At 40.8% G+C, this 17,679-nt stretch overlaps 1 protein-coding gene across 2 annotated transcripts in view; it reads left to right on the top strand.

Annotated features, from left to right (window-relative positions):
• ABCB1 (ATP binding cassette subfamily B member 1) overlaps positions 1-17,388 on the top strand; it is an 88,222-nt gene extending 70,834 nt beyond the window's left edge. For both annotated transcript variants that reach the window (XM_046668811.1, XM_046668812.1), the window contains 7 exons: positions 1,896-1,996; positions 3,261-3,401; positions 5,781-5,937; positions 6,421-6,618; positions 13,106-13,312; positions 15,767-15,913; positions 16,735-17,388. In XM_046668811.1, the coding sequence (XP_046524767.1) occupies positions 1,896-1,996; positions 3,261-3,401; positions 5,781-5,937; positions 6,421-6,618; positions 13,106-13,312; positions 15,767-15,913; positions 16,735-16,938 (1,155 nt within the window). In that variant the 3' untranslated portion in view covers positions 16,939-17,388. The remainder of the gene's footprint in view (positions 1-1,895; positions 1,997-3,260; positions 3,402-5,780; positions 5,938-6,420; positions 6,619-13,105; positions 13,313-15,766; positions 15,914-16,734) is intronic.
• Positions 17,389-17,679: the final 291 nt, after the last annotated feature.

The following is a 17,679-nucleotide window of genomic DNA, read 5'->3' as shown; positions in this document are numbered from 1 at the left end:
GTGATGGCAGAGCCTGCTCAGATCCTGACTGTGTGATGGCAGAGCCTACCCATAACCTCTACCTTGCCCATGATCTGTGCTCCATAGATGTCAGTCACATTTTATAAAATAGATGCTTTCTCCTTTTCAGAAGTAAAAGTTCAGTTTATTTGAGGGTAGGAAGAGAAGTGTGAGGAGATTTTCTTTTTCTTTCTGGAAACATATGTATTTTTTCCTTTCTTCACAATCCTTTAGTGCGTGATAGTTTCTGAGAGAAAATGCTATTTACTCTTCTTGAATTAGAAGTTCTCTCTCCTCTTAATGGTTGCTGAGTCTCTATTGAAAACTCTTGGAATAAATGAAGCTATGCTGATGCAAAGTACTAAATAGCCTTTTCCTAATTGCTTTATTGTGTGGCATAATAAAGACAATTGTGAAGTGATCATATTATTTTACTCAGTATCCAAGGTCTGTGACTCATACTCTATCTTTTATTGGGCTGTTCACACTCTAAAAAGTGACGACATTTACAAACCAATCACAAACAAAACACATCTGACTTAGGAAACTGTGCACAGAAAATGTTTCTTAAAACCATTACATTGAAATTTACAATAAAATCTGTTTTCCAGAAGACGCTGTTATAGTTTCTTGAATTTTCTTATCAATGCAAAAAAACCTCTTCCATTTCTTTGTTTGAAACCTTATAATTGAGAATATTTCTCACATGGATCTGAACAAGGATTGTCCTTGAGGGGTTTGACTGCAGGTGAATTTTTTCCTCTAACTTTTTGCTTTCTGTACTTTTAGGATTTTCTAAAATGAGTATATGTTATATTTATAATGTGTAAAGAATTTTATAAAATATTTTAATGTAAATTGAATTTGGACATTTTCCTAAATTTGTAAGTAGCTTATGGTAAAATCCATTATTTTCTTGGCCTATTGGGTCAGAGTATAATATTTTTAACTTTATTGTTTAAGTTTTTGTTTTTAAGAATATAGTATTAATTTTTTTCCTCTACCTTTTTGCCTTAGTCTTTAAAACTGATTTAATGTCATATCAAATATTTGCTGTTATCTTTGAAATTAGGTAATTTGTATAGGATTCAGTGAGGTGTAACTGAGATTTTGTGTTTGTGATTTTTAAGCTATAAATCGCTCAATGTAATGGAATGTATGTTTATTAGATTCAGTTCTGATCAATGTAAAGGCCAGAGAAAGGAAGAACGTCTAAAACAAGAGGAAATTTCTCTTACTGACTGATTTCTAATTTACATTTATAATTCTGGAAAATAGTTTCTCTTAGAATTATAGAATTAAGGGGATTTTAGAGACACTCTCATCCATCTCCATCATTAAAAAAAATTTTATTATTTTTTTTATTGAGGTAACACTGGTTTACAACCTTACATAAATTTCAGGTGTACATCATTCTATTTCAACTTCTATATAGATTACATCATGTTCACCACCAAAAGTCCAGTGACCATCTGTCGCCATACGTATGTGCCCCTTTACCCCTCTCACCCTCCTCCCCACCTCCTTCCTCTCTGGTAACCACCAGTCTATTCTCTGTGTCTATGTGTTATTTTTTTATCTTCCAAATGTGAGTGAAATTATGTGGTATTTAGCTTTCTCCTTCTGACTTATTTGGCTTAGCATAATACCCTCGGGGTCCATCCGTCTTGCACGAATGGCAGAAACAAGACAGAGAGCCGATCTTCCTTCCAGATCTAAAACTCAATTTGGTAAATTACTTAGTATCTTTTTCTGTAATGAGGAAGCTCATAGGTCATAAAAAATAAATTATATGTTATAATAAAATTAATTTTATTAATGTCTTTTATGGAATTCAAATTAATTGCCACTGTTTGCCTTTGGGCGTCTTAGTGATCGGGTGTTCTCTGTTACAGATTGCTACTGAAGCAATAGAAAACTTCCGAACTGTTGTTTCTTTGACTCGGGAGCAGAAGTTTGAAGATATGTATGCAGAGAAATTGCAGGTCCCATATAGGTAATAATCACTGAAGAATGGGAGGGGAGAGTGGGGAGTTTTTCAATCATTGGATTTGTTTTCAGGAGGATTACTTTGGCTGGAAGTAGGGAACAGGTGGAGAAACTACTAGAAGGGAACCAATTGGGAAGCACATGTAATTACCCAGGAGAGAAATCACAAGACCCTGACCTAAGGCAGGGGCATCTCTGAGGTAGAAGCTGTAACGGCAGGTAACTGATGGCAAGGGGAGAGAGAGAGGATATTGAGAATGCCTCTCTGATGCCACGTTTGGATTAATGACCCCATTATTTGCTCTCGTTGGAAATAAGTTCTTTGCGGAACATGAAATTTGAGGTATCTCTTGGACCTGAGGGGTGGTGCTTCTTGAGTTTGCCCTTCCTTCTTCTTTTTACCCTTCTCCAGTGCACCTTCTGTTCTTCCTTTAATGAACTCATCCAGTGAGGGCTGTAAAAAGGGATGTGGCCATAAGCAAGCCTAACCTCTCTGAGTCTCAGTTTCTTCTATGGTAAAGAAAAGAGCTGGACTTTATCGGTGGGTTTTCAAACTTTTCTTTTTAATGATAGTAGAGCCTTTTTTTCTGAAAAAAAATTTATTTGAAGTCCCAATATATGAAACAGAGAAATGCAGGATCTGGTTGAAGCAGGAGTGGGAGGCCCAGAGGGCTGCCTACTCACCAGCCTGACCCCACATCACCCAGTTCCATGTGGCTCGGAAAATCCACGAATGTTAACTCCTTTGTGAAGCCTTCTCTAACTCCCCCAGAGAGTTAAGTGCTTCCTCCTTTTTTCTCATGTTATTCATAAGGTACCTCCATTGCATAAATTATAATCCAACTTGACTCCTGGGTCCCCAAGGGCAAGAATCGCCTGATTCCTCTGTGTTGCCCAGCGTGGTCCCTGCAGCTTGTAGGTGTGGGGTAAATGTGTGTTGAATGAATGCTTACTATGAAGTACATACATGTTATATGTCCAAGAGTGGAGGAAAAGGGAAGGAATTTCTATTTATTAATCCCTAACAGGCTCTTCAAGTTTTTCTTGGCTTATTTTAACTTTATCTCAACACTTTTGAGGTGTGGTTAATCCTCCATTAGGCGGTTTTCTAAATTTTCGCAAGTGGTAAAGTGGGGACCAAACTTAATTTTTTGGAAACTAAACCCATTTTTGTCTGCCATGCCTGATGCCCCACTGCTAATGTATCAAAGGTTGCTTTTTACGCACTGAGAGATGAAAGTCAAGTAAGTTTCAGAATGTCTTCTTTTCAGAAACTCCCTGAGGAAAGCACACGTCTTTGGAATCACATTTTCAATCACCCAGGCAATGATGTATTTCTCCTATGCTGGCTGTTTCCGGTTTGGTGCCTTCTTGGTGGCACGGCAGTTCATGAACTTTCAGGATGTTCTGTTGTAAGTACTGCATTAATATTTACAATTAGAGTCAAGAAAATAAAACCAAGGTGAACATGTTTCATGCCTGGATAGAAAACCTTACTGTGAAGCTTCATGAAGAGATTTTGGTGATTCAGAAGGCGACATTTTGCCTCTGAGTCTCCATGTGTTATCACTGAAAGCACTGCATTTCATTTGGGGAATCAGTGACTTCCCCACACCCCAATGCTGACTCACATGTTTGACCTTTCTGAATCTGTGGCTAGGTGGGGTAGTGAGCGATTCAATGAGGGGTTTCCAGAAGGCCTTGGCATTTGGGTAGAAGCTGAAACCTGAGCCAAGTGCCTGAGTGGCTCCTTTTAAAGGAGCCTCTGAGCAGGCAGGTCAAGAACAGGTGTGGAGCACTGTTCTGCAAGCCCTGGTAGATTCCAGGATAAATTTGCTTTCCTTGATAGAAGAAGAGCAGCTAGAAGATGAGAGCTGGAGAAATTCAGAGATGACAAAGGAAAAGCTAGATTGGGATTTTGGCTGCATCTCTGTGAATGCAGAAGATTGTACCTTGGTCAAGGGAAAACAGGCCTGGACTTCATTCTACTTCTAAAGTACTCAAATGTGCAGTTTGGTAGTGAAAACTGTGTGTAATCTTTCTGAGTGTCTAGATTTGGTGATCGGTGAGATTCTGCCCTTTGATGGCAACCATAATTAGTGTACTACAGTTTTACATTTAAACTAGAATCATCTAAACCTGGCAATATAATGTGTTAGTATAATATTTCCATCCTATTTAGACATCGACTTGTACATGCATTATACTTTGCTCAGGATGACCCCATGTGAAGATTTAAAATTGCTACTTAATATCTCTGTCTGACAAATGATATGCAGGTGCTATTTATGACTGTGACCAAAAGATCAAAACCAGGCATCACAGGCCTTGGGGCTTTGATTAGATAATTATTTGATATATTGCTTTACTCCAAGGTAAGGCATTGAACTGATGAAAGTTGCTGATTTAGCTGTTTAGAGTCAGAAAATCAATCTTCCAAGTAAAGGAAAGGGGAGACCTGTCTGAAGATCTTCCATTTAAAAAAGGTCTCACAGGTCTAAATGATAACAAGCCCAAGATTAACCATCCTTGAGATTTATTTAGAGCTATATATATATATATTTATATATACTTATTATTATATATACACACACACACACACATATATATATATATATATATAAAAGATGCTTTATGTGATACATTAACACAGGCTTAGAGTTCAGGGGAGAGGATGTGATGCGCTCAGGATTATTATGGAAGGGTCCCCAAGTCCTGAGTTCCAGGCCCAGTGTTTCAAAGGTGTGTTGATAAAAGTATGCAGAGGAGGGCAGCTGGAATGTTGAGTGGAAGGACTTATCAAAGATGACAAGGGCCTTTTTAACAGTATTCCAATACTTGAAGGGCTGTGTCATGCAAAAGGAGGTACATTTTTCTTCAATTTGAAAAAGAACTTTTTAACAATAGGCTTAATCAATCACACTTGCTACTTCCTAAAACAAAGGATGGAAACCAACTTCGGGGAAGTGCCTGGGCACAAACATTGGGAGCTGGACTTGATATCTTGTGATATCTTCCCAACTTTAACCAGCTCTGATTCTCATGTCGTAGAATAAGAATATTGATGCATCTTGAGAGCAGCGTGAAATTGGGCTCTGTAGGGAACTCTGTCTTTGCTATACAGCTCACAGGTTTTCTAAGAATCTGATGTAATTAGCATCACTGACCATATCCAGTATTGACTGCCACAATAATGCTGCATAATAATCAACCACTAAATCCAGTGAAATACAATCATAAACATTTGTTTTGGCCCACAAGTCTATGGGTCAGCTGGGCAGTTCTGGGTTGGCCATAGGAGATTTCAGCAAGGCTCACTCACCTGTGCAGTGAGCTATGAGCTAGTTGGCGGGGGCCCACACAGCTGTCCTCCATCTGTGCCTTGTCCTCCAGCAGGCTGGGCTTTGGTAATGGCAGAGAGAGAGAAAAGCATACAAGGCCTCCTGAGTCATAGGCTTGGAACTGGCAACAGTAACTTCCACCACATCCTGTTAGTCAAAGCAAGTGACAAGGCCAACCCAGATTCAAAGGGTAGGAAAACAAATTCCACTTCTTAAATGGAGGAGTTGCAAGGTCACATTACAGGAATGTGAGGATACAGAGAGAGAGAAAAAATGGGGCCATTTTACAGTCAATCAGTTACACAGGCATGAACGTGTAAGGAAAAGTGTTTTATTTTTAAACTTCTGTTTTGTAATTGTTAAGGCAATGCTCTCTGGTTGTAGAAGTATCAACTTGCTAGCATTGCAGGCAGAACTCTTTACGCATGTTTTGTCTTTGTTTTTTTGCAGGGTATTCTCAGCTATCGTCTTTGGAGCCATGGCAGTGGGGCAGGTCAGTTCATTTGCTCCCGACTATGCCAAAGCCAAAGTGTCAGCAGCCCACATCATCATGATCATTGAAAAAACCCCTCTGATCGACAGCTATAGCACAGAAGGCCTAAAGCCAGTGAGTTTGATGTTTTGGTTATATGATCTGCTCCTAACTGATGAATGAAAGTATTCTAAGAGGAAATTTGATAAAATCTGTGATTTTTTTCTTTGCTGGTAATAAAATGAAACTTTCTAGATCATTGTTTCATTTTAGTAAGTGGTAATAATATATGTTAATATCCAGTACTTTTGTATAAAAAAGCAATGGGGGGGATAGAAATATTGCTCATTTTATAAGGAATTTCTGTTAAACAGGTTTTATTATATGTGGGTTACTTTATTCTTGGGGAACAGCTTTGAGTTATCTTATTTGTATTGTGTTAATAATACATACTATGAAAACACTGACCCTTTTAGATCTTATTACATTCTAGCAGTTACAAATGAATCCTAATTGTAACACAAGTTCACTACCTTCTGACGTCTGGTGGTAGAGGGGGTTGATTATGCAATGGGTTTTCAGATTTGCAGCAGATTTACTGTTATTATTCTATTTCAGAATACATTGGAAGGAAATGTGATCTTTAATGAAGTTGTGTTCAACTATCCCACTCGACCAGACATCCCAGTGCTTCAGGGGCTGAGCGTTGAGGTGAAGAAGGGCCAGACGCTCGCCCTGGTGGGCAGCAGTGGCTGTGGGAAGAGCACACTGGTCCAGCTCCTTGAGCGGTTCTATGACCCCATGGCCGGAACAGTGGTGAGCACACTTTCTCATTGAGCTCATTTCAGGTTTTTCGTCATCCAAATGCCTGGGTGTATTTAATTCTTGACTATAAGCCATGGTTTTTCAAACCTTTAAACAACAGTCCTACTTAAAGGCTGACGTCCTAGATAGAGTCTCTACACTGTCAACGGCACCAGCCAACTTCTCCAGGCTGTCTCTCAACACTGCCCCTCTACCGTCCTCTGCAAGATGCCTTTTTACCACCCATCTCCCTTCCCTTGGTTAGGTTTCAGCTTGCATGAGAAGATCCAGGAAAAACTGAAGTAGCCAGAAAGATAGGGGAGAGGTGCTAAGAGAGACAAGTAAGATGGGAGCCAAGGATGGGGAGGGTTTCAACAAGGAGGAGGTAATCAGTAATGACAGGTTCTATGGAGAGACAGGGTAGGATGAAGACTGAAAAGACATGCTAGGATTTGGCAATTAATGGGCTGCTTTTGACATTTAAAGTATGCTCAGTGAAGTGGTGGTGGTAGAATACGGTTTAGCCTGGCTGAGGTGTGCTTAGGAGGGGAAATGGAGACTGAATGGAGACTGTCAAAAAGACGGAGGGTGAAGGGAAGGCAAAGAAGAATAGAAACTTGAATGGGGAGGCAGAGTCCAGGGAAAATGTTTAGTAAGGGGAATCTTGAGCATTTTTATGGCTGAAGATCAGATAAAAACATTGGTGGAGAGAGGGCATTGAAACACCTTCTAAGGAAAAAACAGAAAAGTGAGATCAACAAATTTGGACACCAGATAAAGAATATAGAGGGATTCCCTTTTGTTTCCTGAACTAAACGATTAAGTGAAGGTTCAGATTTATTCAGTCAACATTCAACAGACCTTTACTGAGTACCTGTCAGAGACTGTAGGAAGTAGCGAAATTTTAAAGATTATTATGGAGAGTAGGAAAAGACTCAAATGAGGAAGGAATAGAATTTACAGACAGAAATTTTCATTATGTAGGCATTTAGATATTGGTTTTACCCAGAGGTGATATTAAAAACATTAAACTGAAATAGATGGGCATTGATCAACCAAAATAGTTGATCAAATAGTTCCACATAGTCTGATTGATGCCCACCAGCTCCATACGGGCCCTTCTTACATTAAGGACTGACGTGAAAATAGAATTTTTTCAGCCTGTGGTCCAGGGCTCTTTTTACTTCCTCACAGCAATCATGGTTACTCAGATATTTTTTGTTGTATTCAAAGAGAGTTATGCCTTTATTCAGTCTATTCTTCAACAGCTACAAAAGCTTTGTCCCTTAATTTTACTACCTTGGTTTATATTTTGTGTAGATTCTGATTTTATGCTTCAATTTTGTGGTTAAAGTTTGAACAAAGGACTCTAAATGAAGACCCCACTGACAAATGAAACAGTCAGAGGAGGAAATTTTAGCTCCCAGACACTGATTATAGTCTTTAATAGACATTTATGAAGCAACATGTTAAGTGTTGAACTCTAATGAGTTATAGGGTATGGTCTCTGCCCTCACAGTCTTTAACTGAAGAGATGGGGTATATCCTTCCATGAGTTAGATTCAAGAAGAAAGTTAGGCCAGAGCTGGTTGCATAAGGGTGAGCAGTCAAGAAGTCATTGGGTGCAAGAGATAATGTGAGCTGTGGTGATAACTGATTTGTTCCCAATGTCCATATTGGTTAGTTTGGCTGAAATAGCACATTTAATTAGAGTTGTGCTTCTCAAATTTTTTGATTACTACACACTTAAGAGTGACAGCCTCTGATGGCTCACCTACTGCACTCATAGTCACTTTAGTAGAAAAAACAGTAAGAACAAAGTGTTGGAGTTGAAAACAACAATGGTAGACAGTACAATAATGAAACAAGAAGAAAGTAAAGAAATTAATGATTATTCTACACATACAGAATCACAAGGAGAAGATAATTAAAAACATGGATCATATCAGTTATGGTTCAGCATAGGAAACAGAAACTGCTGTAGGTCTTTCAAGTAGATAAATATTTAATAAAGGGAATTACATGCTTACAAAATCATCAGAAAGCGCTAGAAGAGTGGAAGTAAGAAGGGAAAGTCAACACTCCGGGCCATTCATATCACAGCACTGCAGCTGGGATCTTATGGCCAGGAGGTTGCTGAAAATCATGCAGTGGCACAGCTGCTCAAACCTGAAGACACAAGACCAGAGTCTGGCTGTTGCAAAAACTCCCATCTGCCAGAACACCTGTTATCTTAGCATGCTGCTAAAGAGAATTAGCCTCTGCCTTCCAGAGTTTGCACGGTGCATCTCACTGGTAGAACATCAATTACTTCCAGAACCAGAAGGGAGTCTGGGAAATAGTTTTTAGCCTTCTAGTCCCTTGATATATGGAAGAGCAGACACAGAAGAATATGGAAATGAATGCTGAGTACATAGGACAATAACCATCTCAAGACAGCACTGATAATGCACTGAAAACAAAGTGTCCTTAGCTTTTGTGGGAATGCTATCATCTGCTCCTGTGCATTTGCGCTAGAGCTTTGGAACACTGCCGAGTGGTACACAGCAGCCAGACTTCTTAGTGGAAGTGCCCCAATAAACACTAGTAAATGTGCCGTATGAATATTAATTAGTAACTCAATAACTCAGTCAGGAGGTTACTAGTAATTAGTTTTTATTGCCATGTAAAAATGAGTCTGTGGATTTGTGCATCATTTCATCATAAGAACTAAAGAAAGGACTTGATCCTGAGGTCAGGAATTCTCCTGATCATCCGTGGTCTTTGAATCATACTCTGAGAAACATTCACCTGAGGTGGTTCCCAAACTGGTGTGTAGCATCATGGCCTAGAGGGCTAATAAAGGACACAGGCACCCTGGCTCATTCAAGTAGGTTAGGGCCTGACCTTTTAATTTTTACAATCTTCCCAGGTGATCCTGATGCCAGCCGTAGTTGGAGACCACTGAACTGATAAATTTGAAAGGTTTAGGTTAAACTGCAGAGAGTCTTGGAAAATGAAGCTATGGAAGTGTACAGAGGGGAGGTTCCAAGTTTTGTGGGGCCTGAAAGTTACACAATTTTAGGGACTCTACTTAAAAGAATGCAAAGTTATAAGTACACAGTTAGGTACAAAAGTGAATGTGTACTTTGAATGAAAAAAATCAGAACAAATATTGAAACCTTAAAGATTCTGGTCCCTTTCTTGTTTCGGCAGGTTATCATCAATGCTTACCCAGAAGAGCTTTCTGATGGCAGCCTGGCCTCCTCCCACCCAGAACACTGTTCAGCTCCCAGCATATATCTGCCATTGAGGGCCCTTGAAGCTTAGGCTTCATTAGCTTCACTGTTAAATCACCTCTGGTTTGGGTCTTCCCCTGCCTTCCCTTTCTCCCCACTCTTGTCCATCCCACACACCACCATGAGAGTCCTCTCTCCCTCTTTGGATATAGTTAGTAGCCTGTTGTCATTGTCTGGGTCTCACCCAGTGGGTGCCTGGGCTAAGATGGGGGAATTCCCCTTTTGAGGGAGGCCAGAAAATATCTTTGAATTATGGGACACTTGTATTACCAAAACCACCTATAGTGTGTAGATCCAATCCCAGCTCCCCAATGACCAACTGTGTGGCCTTGCACAAGTTACTTAACTTTGCTCATTTGCTTTTCTGTAAAATAGTGATTAAAATCTCACAAGGGTTGTTATGAAGATTAAACAAGAGAATGTATAAGACACGCTTATCACAGGACCTATAATATATTCAATGCCCAATAACTTATCTATAGTCATTATTTCAGAGTAACTACAAATAGTAGAATAATACATATTTAACATTTGATTATGGTAATAAAAGCAAGCAATAGATTCAACAATCTAGAATAGAGATAGCTAGTCATTTTAATGTTACATTATTGTTACCAATGTATTTATTTTCCTGGTTAAGTTTTTATTTAGGCCAGTAGCTTTTGAGCAGTTTTCACTGGTTTCCCAGAGTTTCTTTGCCTTCCCTCAGACCACGACCCATTCCTCAGCCTAAGAAGCTCTGCATTGATCTGTTTTACATTTGGGCTTCTAAACATGTTTTCCTAAAGAAAGAATTCTTCAGCTAACACAGGTTTTAAATAGTTTGAAAATTCAGTCTATTGTCTGGAGATGAGGAGGCCCAAGAGTGTTATTGTGTTCAGTGTGATGGAGAAACTCATTAAAATGTGCTAGGATTATTGAAATTTGTATGATTATATTAGGTAGGCAGTGTCTATTTTCCTCCCAGAGGCATAAGCTTAGAAAAAAGTTTTTTAAAAAATCCTAATTATTCCTTCTTTGCTCAAATTTACATTTCTCAAGTACAGTGTTCCGTCTAACAAGATCTGCTATTTCGCCACATCCTTGTATGGTTTTCCCTGCCTCTCTCCACCCTCTACTTTCCACCTTCACTTAACACTGTAAGGAAGCCTGGAGCATAGATGCTCGGAATAGTCTCCATGGCAACTGGACTTGGTACTAATAAGGTCATGGCTGTGCTTTCCATTCCTGCACCTGCCAGCTGCACAAACAGAAGCTGTGTTCCTGCAGCAAAGGCGGTACCTTACCCTGGCCAGCTGTCTCCCGGAAGCACCCAGCCAGGCACACGGGAGACAGAGAGTATATACAATCACTATATACTCATCACCACTATTAGAACAGCTCAAAGCTGAGTCACTGATGTCTTCTTCAGAGGGGATGAACAACTCTCTCACTTGATTGGCAGAGCTCTCCTGCAAAGTAGATCTTTTGAGCAGGCCTACCCGCATCAGAGAGTAAGGATTTTTATCAGCAAGGCTGTAAAGGGCACTCCCCAGGAGCTTCTGCAGGGTAATCTAGGGAGACAGCTCAGTAGAGAAAGGGCAGCCTCTTCTTCCTACTCCCTTGGCTCAGCATTGTAGATGTTTGTCCATCCTTTCATGCACCCATATTCCGACTCCATTACACACACCCTGTTACGAACCACTGACAGTCTCGAGCACATCCTCTGTGCCCAGCACTGTGCTAAGTGAGATCCTTACGTGATCTCATTTAATCCTCATTCTGTGAGTTCAGGAATTATCATCATTCCTATTTTACCCACAAGGAAACAGAAATTAATTCACTTCCCCAAAGTCAACAACTACTTAGAGATATAACAGCCACCCTTCCATACTCATTTCTATTCCATTTGACTGCTGCATCTGATTCCTCAGAAAGCTGATCCTAACTCAGGTCAGAACAGAAACGTCACCACAAACCTATTATGTGGTCATAGTAGTTACTTATTTTCACTCAAATCTTAGCTACTCTTCCTGTGACAAACTGATACATAAGTATAAGGATACCGGATACATCCCAGAAATATAATGCATTATATTAGTTTCCTGTAGCTGCTATAACAAATTACCGCAAATGTAGTGGCCTTAAACAAAACAAATTTCTTATCTTTCAAGCTCTGGAGGTCACATGTCCAGAACGGGTCTCACTGGGCACAATCAAGGTGTCAGCAGGGCTGGGTTTCTTCTGGAGGTGCTAGGGGACAGTTCCTTTTCTTGCCTTTTCTAGCTCGTGGCCTCTTCCTCCATCCTCAGAGCCAACAATTACTGGCCAAGTTGTTACTGGGTAAAGGTCCACTACCCGATTTGCACAGAAGCCAATACCATGGCACCGGCTTTTGAGAAAAAAGCCTTTATTGCAAGGCCAACCGTCAAGGAGACAGGAGCCAAGGCTCTCAGATCTGTTTCTGTGATTGAAGGCTCAGGGCGAAGTTTAAGGAATTAGGGACTACTAAGCTGCAGCTGGAGCTAGGCTCGAATCAGTCCATAATCAAGCTACTGGAGCTGCTGGAAGCCAGATTTTCCTTACTGAAGGACTTCTTCCTTTGTAAAGGGCTGCTGTGGCAACATTTCTGAAGATTCTTGGTTCCAGGGTCATCCTGGGGCTTTGGGTTTCCGTCTGGCACACGTGCAGTGCTGTCTCTGTTATTGAGCAAGGTTTGATTAATCAACAGCCTGTTTTAAGGAAGCAAAACTAGTTTAAGCTGGTCAGTGTTTTATGTGCTTTTTCAGTCTTTCTCATGCTGCACCAGTCTGACACTCACTCCCCTCCTCCCTCTTCCACAATTAAGGACCCTTATGATTACACTGAGCCCACATGGATAATCCAAGATAATCTCTTATTTGGAGGTCAATTGATTAGCAACCTTAATTCCATCTGCTACCTTAACTCCCTCTTGCATGTGACATAACATACTCTCAGGTTCCATGGATTAGAACATAGATATCTTGAAGGGGGTCATTATTCTGCCCAGCATATGCATATATCAGAAACCAGGGTTAAAACAGAAGAAACATGACAATTCCTCAAAGCATACAACTATGACCTTATTCAGTTAGCCTTGACAATCCAAACTAAAACAACAACAAAAGTGTACTCTCGCAGTAACTTGGCAATTTTAATATATAAAACAATGATATTAATTTCACTGGTCCTGAAGTTGCTCTGTGACCTCTTGTTTTCAGCTACTTGACGGCACAGAAATAAAGCACCTGAATGTCCAGTGGCTCCGAGCACACCTGGGCATTGTGTCCCAGGAGCCCATCCTGTTTGACTGCAGCATTGGTGAGAACATCGCCTATGGAGACAACAGCCGGGTCGTGTCACAGGAAGAGATTGTGCAGGCAGCCAAGGAGGCCAACATACACCCCTTCATCGAGACACTGCCTGATGTAAGTCTCTCTCCAAATTAGGAGCCTGGGAGCATGTGGCGGCCTCCGTGGCCTATAGTTTGATCTAAGGGCTAGTTTCCCACAGAAGAGAAATGAGCAACCAGAATACACACCCATCTGTATACAAGCATCTGGCTATATGATGTTACATTTTACCCGATCACCCAGCTGACTCCTTGTGAGCCAGCCTGCGTGAAAAGTGCATATATCTGGGAGGCCTTTCCCTCTAAGTCTAAGTGCTGGGCCCACAGAAGCAGACATGACCCTCCCTCCCCATCTCTCCCAGCCTTCCTTCTGCCACCACGCAGCTCTCCCCGAAGCCTCAAACCTCCCTCTTTGGAGTCAGGCCAGGGAACTGGACCCATGCTAGCCACAAGGCTCTCTCTGATTAGAGCTGAGTCATTGGAGTGACCGTGGTGTTGTGTAATCTCTCACCATTGCACATTTCATGGCCCCAGACTCCACTTACAGGGTTGATTATTGAAACCTTCCTTGGGCTCCCTGGGCTGTTGTCCCATGGATGGCCTCTAAATTCCTCCTAGGAAGTTAGATCAATGAAACCTCTCGCCCCTTAGGTCGGTATCTACCAGCCCTCACGATCACTAGTTATGTTCTATATTGTAAGTGAGTGCCCCCTAAAAAGTAAAGCTCAGTCGCCTCAAACCAGTGAGGAAGGCAATCTCCTCATGGGAAGGATGGCAATACCAGGTGGCCTTCACTCTTTCCCAGAATTTCCTTTTCCTGAGGCTCTTCTTTGGATAACTGCTACCACCATATCACAGGCCCCAGGGAGGAAGTACGGTCCCTCTCCCCTCCTTTAACCTTCTATCCCAACTGTGGATAATTGGCCCATTCCCAACGCTAGAAATGTAAAAAGTACAGCTGCGATCCCCTTTACTATCGATGAGGTCAGTGTTCTCAAAGTCTGAGTGTGGACCAGCACATCAACATCACCTGGGACCTTGTGAGAGCTGCAGATATCAGGTCCTACTCCAGACCTGCTGAGTCAGAAACTTTGGAGGTCGAGTCCGGCAATCTGTGTTTTAATAGCCCCAGTGATGCTGACGCCGGCTGAAGTTTGAGAACACTGGGCTAGGGTTTAACAAAGACAATCACAGAAAGTAACTTATCTAGCTCATCAACTATCCCTTGCCCCTCTGGCATTTGCCTACCACAGGGACTCCACCTTTCTGGGCTCCTGGGCACCATCTGTCATACAGAGCACACTTGTAGATGTTGTGGTTCTTTTCCTCAATGTCTAGACCAGGAAAGGGAAGGCAAACCCCTTACTCCTGTCTGCTGTCTGAGGACCCAGTTCTTCACCCGAGTGATTCATGCCAAGACTTACCCCATCCTGCAAGAGGCTGCTTTAGTTACCTCCCCCTTCAGGGTTACAGCCTTGCCTTTCAGGATCCACGGTAATCAGTGCACCTGGCACCCCTAACCTCACCTGGGCACGTGGCAGTGCTCCCCCACCCAGGCAGCTGCAGCTTTGGGGTGGAGCCACTCCCCAGCATCTGCCGGAACCTCCCCTGGGGACTTCTCACTCCATCTGCAGGTGGAGACCTATGTCTGAGTGCCATAGAACTAGGGTTGCCAGAAATAGCAAATACAAATAGGCAACCCTACTTAGAACATGACTTTAAAGTCAAACTCTGGCTGCCAGAATCAGAGCCCTTGGTTTGACTAAAATTTCCGCCTGGCAAGGGCCGGAAAATCATAAGATAGTATTGTTTTCTAGGTTACACATGCTGTCACCTCCCTCCCGTTTCTGCTCTCCCCAACATACCCTTTTAACTCCCATCTCTATCATCTTGTTGAATAGTGACAGTTATCTGCTGTGGGAAACAATATGTGAAGAATTTCGGGAGCCCTCTACAAACAAAAATAGAAAAAGGCGATTTCAGCTTTTAAAGTTAGACATCAAAATAGAATTCTTTTACATCCATCAAAATTGTTCAAGTGTTGGAGATAGTTTTATAAAAACAGACACCAAAAGGCCAGCATCCCAAGAATTTCTTCCTTTCCTCGCTTTAAAATAATGCAGAGAGCATCACCTACTGGTTATAAATAAAATGAGCTTCTGTTATTTTATTATGCATAGCCTATCAAATCAAATTTCCTTCTTCCTGACAGTCTTTGTCCCAAATATAATGAAATCAGAAGACTGGAAGAGACTAACGTTGCAACAAGAATACTTCCTCATACAAAATGTTGACTTGCTTACACTAAAACGTAACTTTGAAGACCCAAATGTCTATTTTCAAAGAGAGAGAGCAAACCTGCCATTTAGAGCTATGTTTTTGTTGTTTAATTCTCTATGAACTCGTTCTTAGCTTCTGTACGTAAACTTTCTTTGTGTGTATGGAAGTGATTATCCTGTTTTCTGTAAGAAACTGTTTTAGAACTTTATTATCCATTCTACTTTTCATAATCACAAAACCCTGTTGACAGAAATATAATACCAGAGTAGGAGACAAAGGAACTCAGCTCTCTGGTGGCCAGAAACAGCGTATCGCGATAGCTCGCGCCCTTGTGAGACAGCCTCAGATTTTGCTTTTGGATGAAGCTACATCAGCTCTGGATACAGAAAGTGAAAAGGTAAGAATTTAAATGGAACTCATTCAGGTCTGAATCAGTTGTCCTTAAAAGGTTTAAATGTATGCTTCTGTCTTCCACAGTGGAGAACAAAATTCAGCCAGATATGTTAATTGTTCCTTATGTCAGCTTTCAGTAAAATTTAAACACTCTCTGTAGCTGTGATTCAAGAGAAGTAAGAGGAAGTAAGGCAAATTAAAGCACTTGTGCTCCCAGAAACAGCCCTGGATCACTTTGTATTGACCTAAGATGCTGCATTCAGGAGGCATACTTCTCATTTCTACCAGCAGCAACTTCTCAGCAACTGTGTAAAAAAGTGAGGGCAATACAATGTTAAAAGCTGACTGTACCTTAAGATAACTATTAGGAATCATTTTCAATTCAAGAAAAAGTTGAGTATTCAGGTATCTGGAAGAAAAACTGATTCTGAGATGTTCCCTGTATTGAAAATCCCAAAATTCTAGGAGGCTGTCTTTGGCCTGTGTTCAGTCTTCTGAATTTGCTGTAGAGTTGGACTAAAGGGCTTCTGTAAAGGATGTTATGTGGCTAAACACACTAGTAAATGTTTTTAGATGATTTGACAGATTGCATTTATTGTTATAACTTTGAGAATAGATAACCCCTGCCTCAGAACTAATCCAAACTAGGATTCAATATTCTGATATGCCAAATCCCTTCCTTTGTAAAATCTATTATATGTCACCGATGCCATTGTTAAAGAAGGACCTGTTGTTGGAGAAATTATTTGGGAGGCTTGTCATGGAGGAGGAATTAAAGAGATAGGACTATTTTTATCAGGATTAATTTATGTGATCATTGAACAGGTTGTCCAAGAAGCTCTGGACAAAGCCAGAGAAGGCCGCACCTGCATTGTGATTGCTCACCGTCTGTCCACCATCCAGAACGCAGACTTAATAGTGGTGTTTCAGAATGGCAGAGTCAAGGAGCGTGGCACACACCAACAGCTGCTGGCACAGAAAGGCATCTATTTTTCCATGGTCAGCGTCCAGGCTGGAGCAAAACGCTAAAGAACTGTGACCATATGAGATGTTAAATATTTTCTAATATTTCTTAAACATGGCATTTAATCAAAGTTAAAAAGCGAGTGCTCACTCAATAAACTGTGTAGAGTTACCGTTTAACGTATCCTGCCACAATTGGAGATCATTCCACCAAGTTCTGAGTCTTCAGAGACTATAATTAAAGGAACGGAAAGAAACATCATCAAATGGAATAAAATAATGGTTTTAATTGCATTATGAAATTTATAGAATAATTCAATAATATTTTTGGTAATAAGGGGTATAATTTTTGTTTATATTTTCTTATTTGGGCTGTAACTGACTGCCTAACTAAAAGATTATAGAAGTAGCAAAAAGTACCAAATGTTTGCATAAAGTGCCTATAATTAAATTTTGACATGACTGAAGTCATCTCGTCTGAAATGCCTGTAAATATGTCATCTCCCAATTGCAATATTGAAGACCATTTCTACATTAAAAAAAAAAAAAGTCGTCTTTAAAAACTCCAATTAACTTTTGTGGGAAATGTTAAACAGCGTAAATAACTCCTATTGTTAATATCTTTTCACACTGAGTCCTGCAAAATCATCTGGCTTCATTCTTCTTGGACTTGATCCTGCTGATTCTTGCATTTGCACATTATGATGCCTCTCAAACCAACCACACAGATCAATATGAGATTTTGGGGGCTGGGGTGGGGCAAAGAATGCACAATTGTGAAGTGTATACTCTCATGCGTATTAGATG

This window comes from Equus quagga, chromosome 8 (assembly GCF_021613505.1).
Source record: "Equus quagga isolate Etosha38 chromosome 8, UCLA_HA_Equagga_1.0, whole genome shotgun sequence".
NCBI classification, from domain to species: Eukaryota; Metazoa; Chordata; class Mammalia; order Perissodactyla; family Equidae; genus Equus; species Equus quagga.
The sequence above is the reverse complement of the archived record's forward strand: the minus strand, read 5'-3'. Positions and strand labels throughout refer to the sequence as shown.